This window comes from Zeus faber (genome assembly GCF_960531495.2).
Source record: "Zeus faber genome assembly, chromosome: 2".
Taxonomy (NCBI): domain Eukaryota; kingdom Metazoa; phylum Chordata; class Actinopteri; order Zeiformes; family Zeidae; genus Zeus; species Zeus faber.
In genome coordinates this window covers 49,948,219-49,960,237 of record NC_137189.1, presented here as the reverse complement: position 1 = coordinate 49,960,237, position 12,019 = coordinate 49,948,219, and the positions used below count along the sequence as shown (strand labels likewise).

The 12,019-nt window shown below is 47.6% G+C and overlaps 1 protein-coding gene across 1 annotated transcript in view; it reads right to left on the bottom strand.

Annotated features, from left to right (window-relative positions):
* Nucleotides 1–4,164: 4,164 nt before the first annotated feature.
* Nucleotides 4,165–12,019, bottom strand: part of ube2j1 (ubiquitin-conjugating enzyme E2, J1) — a 32,017-nt gene continuing 24,162 nt past the window's right edge. Inside the window, exons 6-8 of the mRNA XM_080020656.1 lie at nucleotides 8,967–9,096; nucleotides 7,433–7,552; nucleotides 4,165–4,636 (exon numbers count right to left, since the gene is read on the bottom strand). Coding sequence (XP_079876782.1) covers nucleotides 4,361–4,636; nucleotides 7,433–7,552; nucleotides 8,967–9,096 — 526 coding nt within the window. The 3' untranslated portion in view covers nucleotides 4,165–4,360. The remainder of the gene's footprint in view (nucleotides 4,637–7,432; nucleotides 7,553–8,966; nucleotides 9,097–12,019) is intronic.

Genomic DNA, 12,019 nt, shown 5'->3' with positions numbered 1-12,019 from the left:
CATGGACGCGCTGTGACGGGTCCTCCGGCGAACACAGCGGCGGTCGCTTTGGTCGTGAGCGGTCCGAGCATCATAGGAGCAGCGACGGACGGAGGAGTGAGCCGAGCGCTTCCAGGGAGGGAGACGGCGCTCCGTCTGCAGCCTCCTGATTGGTCCGCAGCCTCCTGGTCCAGCTCCGCAGCCTCCTGATTGGTCGCCAGCCTCCTGGTTGGTCAACAGCCTCCTGGTTGAGGTCAGGAGTCCCCTGATTGGTCTGTAATCTCCTTGTTGTTCCACGCCTCCTGGTTGGACTGCAGCCTCACAGACGTTCCGAAGGCTCCAAATTAGTCCGCGACATCACGATTCAGGCCTGCGGCCTCCTGGTTGAGGTCTGGAGTCCCCTGGTTGGTCCACAGCCTCCTGGTTCAGGTCTGCATACTTCCGATTGGTCCTCAGCCTCCTGATTGGTCCTCAGCCGCTCGGAAGCAAAAGGGCTCAGCATCAGGACCACGTAGAGCGCACACGCTCCAACTGACGTAACACCCAGATTTTCACATCTGTCCTGCCACATTGTAGAGCTACGAGCCAGCCATCCCTTCTTATATAAACTATTGGCTTCTGGACACAAACAAACCAGCACCACAGTAAATAGGCTTTGGGACAGTTGGTGTGTTTGTTTAGAGATGAGATTTCTGTGGAGGGCTGAGGAGGGACTGCTGGGCTTAGAGACTCTACTGTTTCTTCAAACGCAATTTTTAATTCCCCCAAAACAAAACACTGTTTTAATCTCAAGGGATTTGAGGTATTATAAAAAAAATAAATAAATCACATTATCTACACTAGTGGCTTCTCATCCAAACATGGGCTTGTTCCCAGGAACCCCAGGGGCCCTTCAAGAGGTCCCAGGGGGTCCCCAGCAAAAGGATTAATAGTTTAACTGCACCATTATTTCTTTAATTTACACTAACTCACGTGTAACAATAAGTCTTCTTAGATTGTATCACAGAGATGTTATCAAAGGGTGTCCGTGGCCTGGTGCGTGTCAGACTGAGGGTCCTCGATATCAAGAAGGTAGAGAATCACTGATCTAGGTCTACAGATGCAGCAGCACGGTGGGTCAGTGGTTAGCACTGTTGCCTCACAGCAAGAAGGACCTGGGTGGGATTCCCTGCTGTCCCAGGTTCTTCTGTGTGGACGTTACATGTTCCCCCCGTGTTAGCGTGGGTTTCCCCCCACCATCAATGTATGACATGTATGCTAGGGGTTAGTACTCCTGTCGGTACCCTTGACCAAGGCATCGGTGAAAGAGCTGGAGTCCTCGGGCGTCTGCCCACTGCTCCTGAGGAGACCCAACAAGTTTGGCATGTCTGCAAAACAAAACTTTTACAGGTGCACCGCTGACAGCATCCCCTCTGGCTGCATCGCTGCCTGGTACGACAGCTGCTCGGCTGCTGATCCAAGGCCCTCCAGACTGCGGTGAGGACATTACCTTCATTTCATTATGTTTATTTTTGCTATTCTTGGCATATTTTTGCCTGTTTGGCCATCATTTGCAGATTCTTTTTTAAACAATTTATCTTCTTTCAATGTCTTCTACGTAGTTGTCGCTTGCCTTGTCACAAGAATTTCACTGTTGAGAATGCCCCTGTGTTACACTGTGCATCTGATAAATAAAACACTTTGACTAGGTATAGGATGGGTGAAACGCAGACGATAAATGTTGTTGTAACCTCCTTGTACAATGACAATGAAGAGATGTTCTATTCTGTCCCATTGAGACATTTTGACCGTTTGGAAAGAGGAGTCTGCAAAAGGCAACGATACAATATTATACAGAAAAAGCAGGTGTCTCTCCCTTTAAATTGGTAATGCAAATGGTGCAAGATCATGAGACACAAAAAACCTTTACACACAGAGTCCATATGTGCGGCCGGTTCGCTGAGTTGATTATACCTTATGAGAAAATCAGCATTGATTCAGAGGAGCCTATTCTCAATCTCTGGGGTTTCCCTGTTCAACCGTTTGACGTTCTCTGTTCAGCACTGCCTGATGGCAATATAATCAATCGGCGCACTACACGCACAACAGAAGAGCCCTCAGGTCAAGTGTGGACATTTTATTTTTTTATTTCCCCGCGAAAATGTTTTCAAACTATACTCCCCTTGATCTGTAGTTTTTCAACCTGAGGTAAGCAAACAAACACGTAGTCTGGTGAAAGTAATATCTTTCCTCCCGCCTAGATGTTGCCCAAGGGAGCCGCGAAGTCCAAAAGCGAAAATATAACATTAGACCAGGCAACATGTCTTGTCTTCCGAACCAAGTGGGTTTTAGATTCAGTTTCTGCTGAGTTACATGGACCTCGGGTGCACAAACAACAGAGACGGAGCGCTGTTTTAAAGATCTTAAAGGAGTTATGTGTTAGTTCTCTCCTTCCCTCCGGTCAACAGGCGCGGGTATCAGGACTCTGCTGACCAGTTGCAGGCCGAGCGCCGACTGTACCGCTGGGTGTTTAGCGTGGAGCACAACGTATGAAACAGAATCACAACCTTCCAGCTGCAGTATGAAAACATAACTTTTCTGTAAAGAGCGCCTCGCCGGAAACCGCAGGGCAGAGGCGGTGGAGGTTGCCGATCTGATCGGCCCACCGAGTCCCGCTCAGATTCCCAAAATGTTTTCTTGTTAAAACAGTCCATGTGCTGCAGCCGGTGGCGCCTCCAGGACGACCAGATGGGGCCAGAGAACACCAACACCTTCAGGTTATATTTATATAGCTGTACAAGAACATCAGATATTACTCACGTGAGACCAGTGCAGCCTATTTAACACCAAGTTCCAGGGATCCTCCGGCATTAGTGCACTTACAATCTGAAAACTAGAAAGATGCAGCTCCACCGCGTTTTGATTGGTCTGTCCTGATGGTTCTGCCAAGGACCAGTTACATCACCAACATTTGAGCTGCAGAATTAATGACTGTGCTCTGACGGAACACATCAATCCTGGTCAGAATATCAACGTTTCTTTAGAAATGTAATTAAATCGCGATTACAGACAATAAGTGTGGCTGGGCGCCACCTACTGGTTGGAATCAGTGTGGGGTGGACCCTCAAGTAGATGAGTACATTCAGTGGCTCTTTACGGCACAAATAAAAAAAATAAAAAATAAAAATAAGGAAAAATGAAGAAGGGCGGTCCAATCCCTACCGACCACACTGACCCAGCGGGGAGTGTGAAGCCACGCCCATTTCAAACTTTCAGAAATGAGACCCCCCCGCCCCTCTTCTTGGTACCGCAGTCCTGCCACGTTTCCACTCCAGCCGCGCACTGAACCATCTCAACTCTCCCGTTTAAGTTTCAGTGGAACCTCAGCGTCGCGGGAATAAGCAAATCCAGGCGGTTGACTCAAAATACCGGGGAGGACTATGAGTCTCTAATAAAACGAAAAGCTGTTGAAACGAGATAAGAAAACATCAAAAAAGTAGATAAGAGTAAATTCACTTGTGATGATGATGATGATGATGATGATGATGATGATGAGTGGGGTCAGGAGGTTTAATTCCGCTTCGGGAGACTTCAACCGGACCTTTCTGCTTTTATCGGTAGCGGATCGGAGCCACGTCAGTTTTAATGACACCACCACACGTCTCTCGGATGAAAACCTTGCCGTGCGCATGCTTTTCTGCACAGAGCGACATTGGAGTCGTCGTCCAGTCGCTCTGTCCGCGTCTCGCGGACAATTCACTCGTGAGATAATGAGAGAGGACTGAATTCACAGGGTTTTGTTTTTTTTAATATTACATTTGTGACATCTCTATTTCCTTCCGACTTACCTGCTTCCACACCTTCCGGGAGGTACACTGTTTTGTAGTACAATCGTTACAGTACATTAGCATGTGCTGATGCTGTTGCGATTCACATAATTACAAAAAAACAAAAAAAAAAAAACAAAGATCTGAGATCAGGAAAAATCCTCTAAAAATCCTCTAATATATATTTTTTAGTTGACACCTTATATTACACTTTTAATTAAATAATGGGAGGAAGCAGAAGCCGGTGGATACACAACAGTCTGTTGATCACCAACAACAGCAGCCTCTCGTTTTTGTATATTTTAAAGTATTTTTAACTCAAGGGGGGTGGGGGGGGGGGGGGGGGGGGGGCGACTGGAGTTTTGCCCCCCCCCCAGGAATGAATGTAACTGCCCCCGCCCCCACCTTCCCACTATGTGGGACTGCAGGTGTGGGGGGGGGGGGGGCACCAGCCTCGCAGAGTCGTGTCGGGTCCACCTGGGCTGTTCACTGTCCAGACGGGGGCCGGGCAGCGGGGAGGGGAGGGGGGTAAGGGTGGAGGAGGGGGGCGGGCGGGGCAAGGAGGGCGGGGGCCGTCACAGCTCGTAGTCCAGCTTGTACTCCTGCGCCAGGTAGATCCTGCGGAAGATGAGCGCGGCCAGCGCCAGCGTGAGCACCAGGATGAGGACGGCCAGGCCGGCGTGGCTGCCCTGCCCCGGCGGCTGGGGGGGCGGAGGGAAGGTGGCCCTGGTCCGGGGGGGCTCCTGAGGCTCCCGCCGGGCCTGCTGGGCGCGGCGCTGCCGGGGGCTCAGGGAGTGGGCGCTGGCCGGGCTCGGACCCTCGACCCCATCGGGGGCAGGAGGAGCCTCCGCCTGGGGGGGGGTCAGAGAGAAGGAAAACAGTCAGCTTTACTAAAACATTGAATGAATTCAAGTTTATTTATGCAGAACAGCGCTTCACATGAAGTATGATACAAAAATAAAATATAATTGGAAAAAATATCAAAAAAATTATACTAAATTTTGAGTAAAAGAGGCAGAAAATGTTTAATCAGTATTTTGCTGATTTTGCTTTGAAGTGTTTGACAGTTAGAGGCTTGGTGAAGCTGGTCGAGTTCCTTCTGACTGAATGCAACTACCAGAGTCAAATCAATTTAAAATATTCTTATGCCAATCCCTCGGGTTGGCTCCACATCATTGAAAAATACAATTTGGTTGAAAAAACTACCAGAGTTTTCTTCAAATGGCTGCTGACTTAAGCCGTGTGGCTTGGAATCATGAAGGTTTTGCTGACAGACCCTGACGCCGCTAAGTGGGTTGTAAGTGTCAGTTGCTCCAAATCTCACTCCCAAACTTGAGTTCGCCACAAACAAAAAAAATCAGATCGGCAGCGGTGCAGAGCGGATGCGTTTGTTGCCGACTCATTGCCCTTCACCAAGTTTGACGACAGCCCCCCCAACGGGAAGCCCTCGGATGGGAGGTGAAAACTCCCAGAAGCCCAGGGAAGGAAAATGAGAGGAGCGGTGGACATCCTCCATGTTTCTAAGCTCACTAAAGTGGGCAGGGTTCATTAGCTCTGCTGTGCTCTTCCTAAATCACGGAGCGGCAGGAAAAGCTAAAAAAAAAGAAAACCCCCCCCCCACCCCCACCACATTTGTCTGGTCCTTTCATCAGCTCGTTGGAATATGTTCCCACTATTTGGCTTTTGTCGTTTTTGATTCATTGTGATTGGACTTTTTCCTAGTTTCAGAGTTAATTGCCGCTGAGGCTCTTGTGCGGTAATGCACTTGAAATAAATTCGGACCCGTCTTGACGTGTGATCTGTTAAAGCGTGGGACGATCGCAGTCGTGCGCGCTGGTTAAAATGCTCACATGGCTACACCCACACAGATGGTCACAAAAGACATCAATAAAAAGACAAATAAAACAAAGAGACAAAGCAAGTTTGAAAAGCTCATTCTAGTGCCTGACTGACTCGCCCCCGTTTTCAACATCTGCTCACAGAGGTAATTATGCACAACTCGCGGAACTACTTGGATCAGCAATTTAACGAGAATTTCTGAGATTCCCACTTTGAAAAGTTTCTTAAAAAAAAATTTAATAAATAAGAACTTGCGTTCTTTAACAGTAGCCGATGCCAGATAGCGTCGCTCCTCTCCAGAGAACGCAGCGGGGTTTCAGGTGGGGGTGGGCAACATATCAGCGACTCCACAGAGCTCAGGTTTTTACTCCAAAAGGAGCCAACCACTGGCCCAATTAGGAGGCTGCAGGGAAGCTTGTCGAGCTGAGGGGGTACAGAGGGGCCACGGAGGAGATTGGAGCGGGTGTAGAGGGGTGGCGGAAGGGATACAGAAGGGTACAAACGGGGTACAAACGGGGTACAGAGGGGATGCGGAAGTGGTATGAAGGGTGTTCGGAATGGGTACGGTGGGGATGTCGAGGAGGTATGGAGGGGATGTGGATGGGTACGCAGGGGATGCAGAGGGGGTATGGAGGGGTACGCAGGTGAAGCGGAAGGGGTAAGGAGGGGATGTGGATGGGTGCGCAGGGGACGCTGAGGGGGTAAGGAGGGGATGTGGATGGGCACGCAGGGGATGCAGAGGGGATGTGGATGGGCGCGCAGGGGACGCTGAGGGGTATGGAGGTTACAGAGCAGGTGCAGGGGGGTACAGAGGGTGTAAGGAAGGGGTACAAAGAGGTTACGGAGGGGGTGTGGAAGGGGAACGGAGAGTTGCCGTCACTGTGAACTTCTTAAGCAGCGCCAGCGTTCCCTCCTCTCTTTTCCGGGACGAGTTTGATAACCTCTGCACAGAGACGCAGACGGCAGATGGTGACTCCTATTTTCGCCGCGCTGCCCTCCTGGGTTCACTTTATCCACATTCGGGACAACCGACCTCTTATCTAAGTTGTCCCTCCTCCTCCTCCTCCGCCTCCTCCTCCTCCTCCTCTTCCTCCTCTGGGGTGGGAGGCGGTTTGCCTCCGCGGGGAGCAGCTGGCTCTCAAAATCAATCCTCTTAGTGGACGTTGCCTCGTCTGAATCAGCTGGTGACACTAAACCACGTGAACAACTGGCTTCCGAATACAGCGGCACGTCTGCTGTGATGTCGCGTCTGGCTGCCTGATACTACAGACTGAAGTCGGGAACGAGCAATCATGTCATGGCATGGAACGTATTCCCTGCCGACGCCATTAAAAATTATTGATCCGCGTGTCGTGTGGTTAGAGGCGGCGCGGAGCGGCGCTAACAGTTATAAAGAAAGGTTACCGAAATTGAAAGATTCTAGGTCTTAAAACTGACAATGAAATAAGATTAATGGCAATCCATTTAGGACTGCCCCTGGCGGCACCACCGCTCAGCAAAATAACTTTCATAAAAGAGCTTGTATTGATTTTGAAGAGGGGGGTTAACTGTGTTTGAGAAAAACAAACCTTCATAACGTGTGTGTGTGTGTGCAAATCTGTGTAGAGTTTACACAATATAGATAATTAGTAATTCAAAATCACACATTAGATCCAAATCCAAAACTCCAACCGAGTGTGACATCAAACCAAACTCAGTTCACAAATTAAACATCCTCTGATACAGTTCATGTCAGAATAATTAAATTTGTGTATTTCGTGACAATGCAAACCCGCTAAAAGACCATGGCCCGGTGGCGTTCGCCCCACCTGTTCTTCCCGCGGTGGGTCGGAGGCCTCCCTGCCCCCCAAGGCGGAGGTTTCTTCCGGGGTGTGTGTCGAGGGCTCGCTTCCCGCCCCACCGCTCTCGCTGGCCTGTCTGGAGTCCGCCTGCAATCATCCACACACAGGGAGGATCCGTCACCCACCTTGTACCTCCACCCGAGGAACAAGTGATGCAGGACACAGGGGCGGAGAAGGCCTCCGTGTCTGGAGGCGGTCAACTCCAGCTTTAGAATGTAAAAGTAAAGGTCCTGCCATGTTTACCCTCCACGGTTGCACTGAGCCGGCTGATTTGACTCGCTAGATGGACCTCTGGGTTCAGCGAATTAGGAAACACGGGATGGTTAAGCCCAAATGCCGGAGAGGGATTGGACTTTCCTAACCTAGAGGTGCATTATTTTAAACGCACAGCGTGGACTGTTTTATCTGACCGCTTGCCAAAGATCAAAATTGTATCAATTAATGTTGGAAGACATTCAGCTCAATTCGTTTATCATGTGGAATACATCTAGTAAAACAAAAGTTCATATGGTATTAACATGCAATAGCCACCATAACTATCCGTAAATGTTAAATCATAATTTGAAATATTGCACGATTTAGGCCTCAACTGCGTGACTCCACATGTCAATACTTGACTCTCCTATTAGCCCAATGGCTTTGTGTGCAGAAGTCATCCATCACAGCTGGTATAAACTAGGGATGCAAATTTAAGAAGTGTCCTTAATCGACAGTTGTTAACCTTAACAAACAGTGGTCGATTAATTAAACATAAAAGCTAAGGCGTCAACAGGGGCCGGCGCCATGCCCCGCGGGGACCTACACGAGGTTAAGGTACGCGAGGTTGCGCACCGTCAAGATTTTGTGAATTGGCGCCAGGGGCATTTCTTCTCATTTCGTTTCAAAATGGAGAAGTTAGAGGCAAGACTCGCTGAGCTGGTCAGCGCATAAGGAATATTTACGACTCGTCTCTGCGTGAGTTGAGTGTTTGTTGTTGAGCAACAATAAACAGTTTCCTCTTCCTCCCTGAGCGAGAGAATGTCCCAGCTTTTCACACCCCCTGCTCTCTCTGCACGGGCGAACAATTCCCGGTCATACAATTACAACAAGACCCGCAGATTGTTTAGTTAATTGTTTAATTTTAAATCTTATACATTACATTTTTATTAGCAATTAATTGATAGTCTATTAATTGTTAACTTCACTAGTAAAAATCCAGCAAGAAATATAATTGTATAGATTTTTTCAGATCGACCTTTTGAGAAAAAATGGCTTTAATTTGTTGATTTGAACTGCCACTGTATGTGCAATTTAGGTTTACAGTGGATCATTTTTAAGTGCTTTAAAATCAATAACATCTGAAGCAGTGTACCTAATAAGGGCATGAATGCTAGAAGAGAATCTATTTCAGACTCAGTGATGCATCATGGGTAAAAAGATTGTTGCAGCGCCGATTCGCACGTTTGAAAACACGCTTTTATTGTGAAACTAGCACGGCCAGCATGTGAGCCAGTGTGTGCACCTTGAAGTTGATCTGCTGTGCCAGCTGTATGGCCTCGCTGTCCTCTGGACTGGGGTCACTGTCCGGGGAGAGGGCCAACAGGGCTGAGCGCATGGAGCAGCTGCACGACTCGCAGCAGAAGTCCTGTGACCTAGAAGAAAGACGACGTGAACAGGAGCACTCGAGGTATTCAGAAATACCCCATGTTCTCTGGGAAACGGGTGAGTCATAGAATGAATAAAAAAGGGAAAACAAAGAAAAAAAAAAAAAAGAAAAAGGTTATGCCCACCATTGGTTGGAGTCACATTAAATCCCACGTCAGGCTGACATGAAAGTCAATAGAGTTTACAGCAGATCAATACCAAAAACAGCAACATCCAGGTCTGAACACAGAAAAATTTAAATAAACGTTGTCTTCTGATTGAGGCCATAGGGCCCTTTTTGGTTCCACAAAGAACCTTTCGGACCGAGGATCATTAGAGAATGTGTATTTTCCAGTAATGTGCTATCCTCCACCATCCACTAACTGTTTTTCAATATCACCAACATCTGCATGAGGAACATTAAGAACCGCTAAGTAAAGTGGTCTTTTGATCAGTGATGGACCCACCAACCTTTTATAGAACCAGTTAAGAACCATGACTATAGGTTCAGTGTTTTTAGTAATGACTACGTCTGTTTAATTAAAGGCTTATTAAACTCTTAAAGCCTTCACAATTGCCCATCATGCAATGTTTATGTTACTCCAACAAAATCAGAGATGGACGAGAGTTTGATAAGTTCAAAGTCCCCTCGGCATTAATTTAAAAACAACAATCATTTATCCAATTTAATGTCGAAATGTGGCCTGTAGTTCCTGTCATCTCACTGATGGTGTACAGACAATTTGGCCAAAACCAAAGTTACAAAGATGGCTTTGCTTCGAAAGGTGGTGAAAAAGCAGTGGATTCAACAAACAAACCGAACAATAAAACATTGAACTTCGCTGCTTTGCTACCTTGTGCACGTTCGGCCACGGTATGTCTACTTCAAGCAGAGGCCCCATTGTGACAACTTCTCTGGCCTTCAACACCTGTGGCTCAGTGAGCTGCTTACGCCCAGCTAGCCGTCCATAGCCCGCGCTCACAGTCGGCCCCCGTCCAAACTGATTGCCTCATTAAATGGCGGAGCGCAGGCTCAACGCCACCACACAGGGCAACGGGGTGTGCATCAAAAACGGCTTTTATGCAGCTGGGTTTGGGCGCATGTAGGATAATCAGTCCCAGCAGAATAGAACGGTTTTATGTTGAGTCTGTGTTCTGATGGGGGCGAGTCGCACTGAGGAATATACGTTTTCACTGCGGCGCATTTGAAGTTGAAACTACGTGATGGATGTGAGGGCAGTGAGTGAGATGCAGCTGACGTCCGTCTGAGACACACAAATATCACTCTGTGTGAAATTAATTCAAGGACCTTTAGCACAGAAGAGCTGCTGTTTCCACAGCTGAACATTCTTCAGCACTCCCTGATTGGCTGAGAGGTAAACCCTGCAAAGCATGCTAAAGGGGCACGGGCATTGCACTGCTGCCTCACAGCAAGAAGCTCCTGGGTTCGATTCCCGCCTGGGGCGCTGTTGGCACCGTGCTCCGGTGGGTTATCTTCCTATTAGGGCCCTTTGTTTGGAGTTTGCATTTTCTCCCCGTGCTCACATGGGGTTTCCTCCACCTAACATCAGTAAGGACCCCCACCAAAAACATGCACATCATCATCGTCTGACCAGTGATGGACATTTGTAACCTGGTCCCCGGGCGTCGCTGAACGCTGCCCACTGCTCCTGGCTGCCCCCCAGGAGGAAGGACAAGCCAGGATGGTCAAATGCAGAGAACACATTTCACCGGCACCATCCAAAGCGCGTGTGTGTGTTTGCATGTGTTGTAGTGGCGTGCTGTGTGACGATGAAAGATTCTTCTTCTACTTCTTCTAAAGAATTCTTCTTTAGCATGCAAAATACCAGAACAAAATATCAAATGCCATTATACCGCTGAGAACTAATAGATTTTTCATTTTTTAATTTTCACACTGGATTACTAGGGTTTCAATTCATGCTTTGTGCTCACAATATTAGAAATGACCGCAAGGGTGACACTGCTGTTGATCAAGACTTTTGCACCCGAGTAGGATATTTTGGCACAATTACGAGTAACTATAATGATAAATTAATAAATTCATAATATATAATAAATTCTATTGATCTCTATTTTCCATAATACATTGGTGGAATCTATAGACCCGTACAGTTAACAGGCCGGTTCTCTGCCAGTTAAAATTTCACTCATGAACACAGCAAACCCCGACAGTGTTGGCCGGGGTCCTTCCCCCACTCCCACTCTGAGTGACAGCTCCAGCTATCACCCTGGGGGGGTGATGGGGGCACAAAAACAGGAAATGAGAAGAAACGCAGAGTTCTGCCTCATCTCAAGGCTTCCCACAGGGGGGTATCGGCAGCCATGTATTTATAGCCGGGTGCATGTCCCGACTCATCTGATTGCTACGTGCTAATTGAAACAGCTGGATAATAACCACTGGAACGCTGTGTTCTTCACAGCCTTCGACTTTTACTCCATCACATTTTAAAGCAAATATCTGTACTTTTTACCGCACCGCATTTCTCACACGGTCACTGGCTTTAAAAAAATAAAATAAAATCAGGATTCACTGTATATTGATACAAATCAAAATCAGGGGCTGGATCAAGCAAACTGCTCATCCATCATTTACTACATTCAATACACGTCCATATTCTCGTGAATTACACACACGATCACAAGGCATGATCATGAGAAGAAGAAAAAGCTCCAGTCGTATTTTATGAAGTATTATAGATTATTGACCAGGACACAAGATATGATGACTTTTACTTTTAATACAGTACTTGAAGTACACTTAAGAGCAAGTACTTATTTACTTTTAATTCAGTAGAAATGTAAATGTGGTACTTTCACTTTAACTGGATTAACATAGTGTCAGGGTATTGGTACTAATCTGAAATGTGAAGCAACATGCATGCTCACACACGCTGCCTCCAGAGGGTCAGA